Here is a 783-nt window from a genome sequence, read left to right on the forward strand (position 1 = left end):
TATATATATATGTTTCTTGTCCAAGATACCTTACAGAGAGATTGAACTCATATATATGCATATGTATGTATAAATATATATATGCATATAAATGTATGTATATATGTAAAAAAAAAATTAGTGAAAAGAGTTGAGAAAAATTTTTTCCAAAATTCCATGTGAAATATATGGAAAAGAAGGAAAATGCACAAAAATGTTATGTTGGGAAAAATATATTTATGAAATAAAAAATATTTACATAGTCAACCAGTTTCGCTTCTACTCTTCATAATGAAGTAGTTAATGTTAATGTTATAATTTCATGCTATCATAAGTTGTCATTCTACATCAGTAGATCAGATATTTTGTAAGACACAGACACACGCACACACACACGGATGTATATACATACACACAAACATAATTCATATTTCATTGCAGTCAAGATAAGAATTGAAGTCTCTCCATCGAATCTGGAGGTGAACAAAGAGGCAGATGCAAAGTTCATGTGTGCTGCCACAACTGACTCCATGGAGGTCAACAACCTGCAGATCACATGGCTGAAGGATGATAAGGTCATAGACATTGATGAGGAAAGAGTCATCCAGAATTACAAAACTGGTTCATTGACCATCAGGAATGTAACCAGAAATGATGTTGGCCGCTATACATGTGTGGCCACAAATGGATTGAATGTTGTCAATGCCTCAGCCCTTCTCACAATCAAAGGTAAGCTCATTTTGTTCACCCACACACATATATAAGCATCAGCTTAAAAGTTCATGGGCTGACCAAGATAAATGA

General features: G+C 33.6%; 1 protein-coding gene across 1 annotated transcript in view; it reads left to right on the forward strand.

Annotated features, from left to right (window-relative positions):
* LOC106883732 (peroxidasin homolog) overlaps window positions 1-783 on the forward strand; it is a gene marked incomplete at its 3' end in the record, with an annotated part of 2,782 nt that overhangs the window by 935 nt on the left and 1,064 nt on the right. The window contains exon 2 of the mRNA XM_014934846.2: window positions 421-708. Within this exon, the coding sequence (XP_014790332.1) occupies window positions 421-708 (288 nt within the window). The remainder of the gene's footprint in view (window positions 1-420; window positions 709-783) is intronic.

This window comes from Octopus bimaculoides, unplaced genomic scaffold, assembly GCF_001194135.2.
Source record: "Octopus bimaculoides isolate UCB-OBI-ISO-001 unplaced genomic scaffold, ASM119413v2 Scaffold_360965, whole genome shotgun sequence".
NCBI classification, from domain to species: domain Eukaryota; kingdom Metazoa; phylum Mollusca; class Cephalopoda; order Octopoda; family Octopodidae; genus Octopus; species Octopus bimaculoides.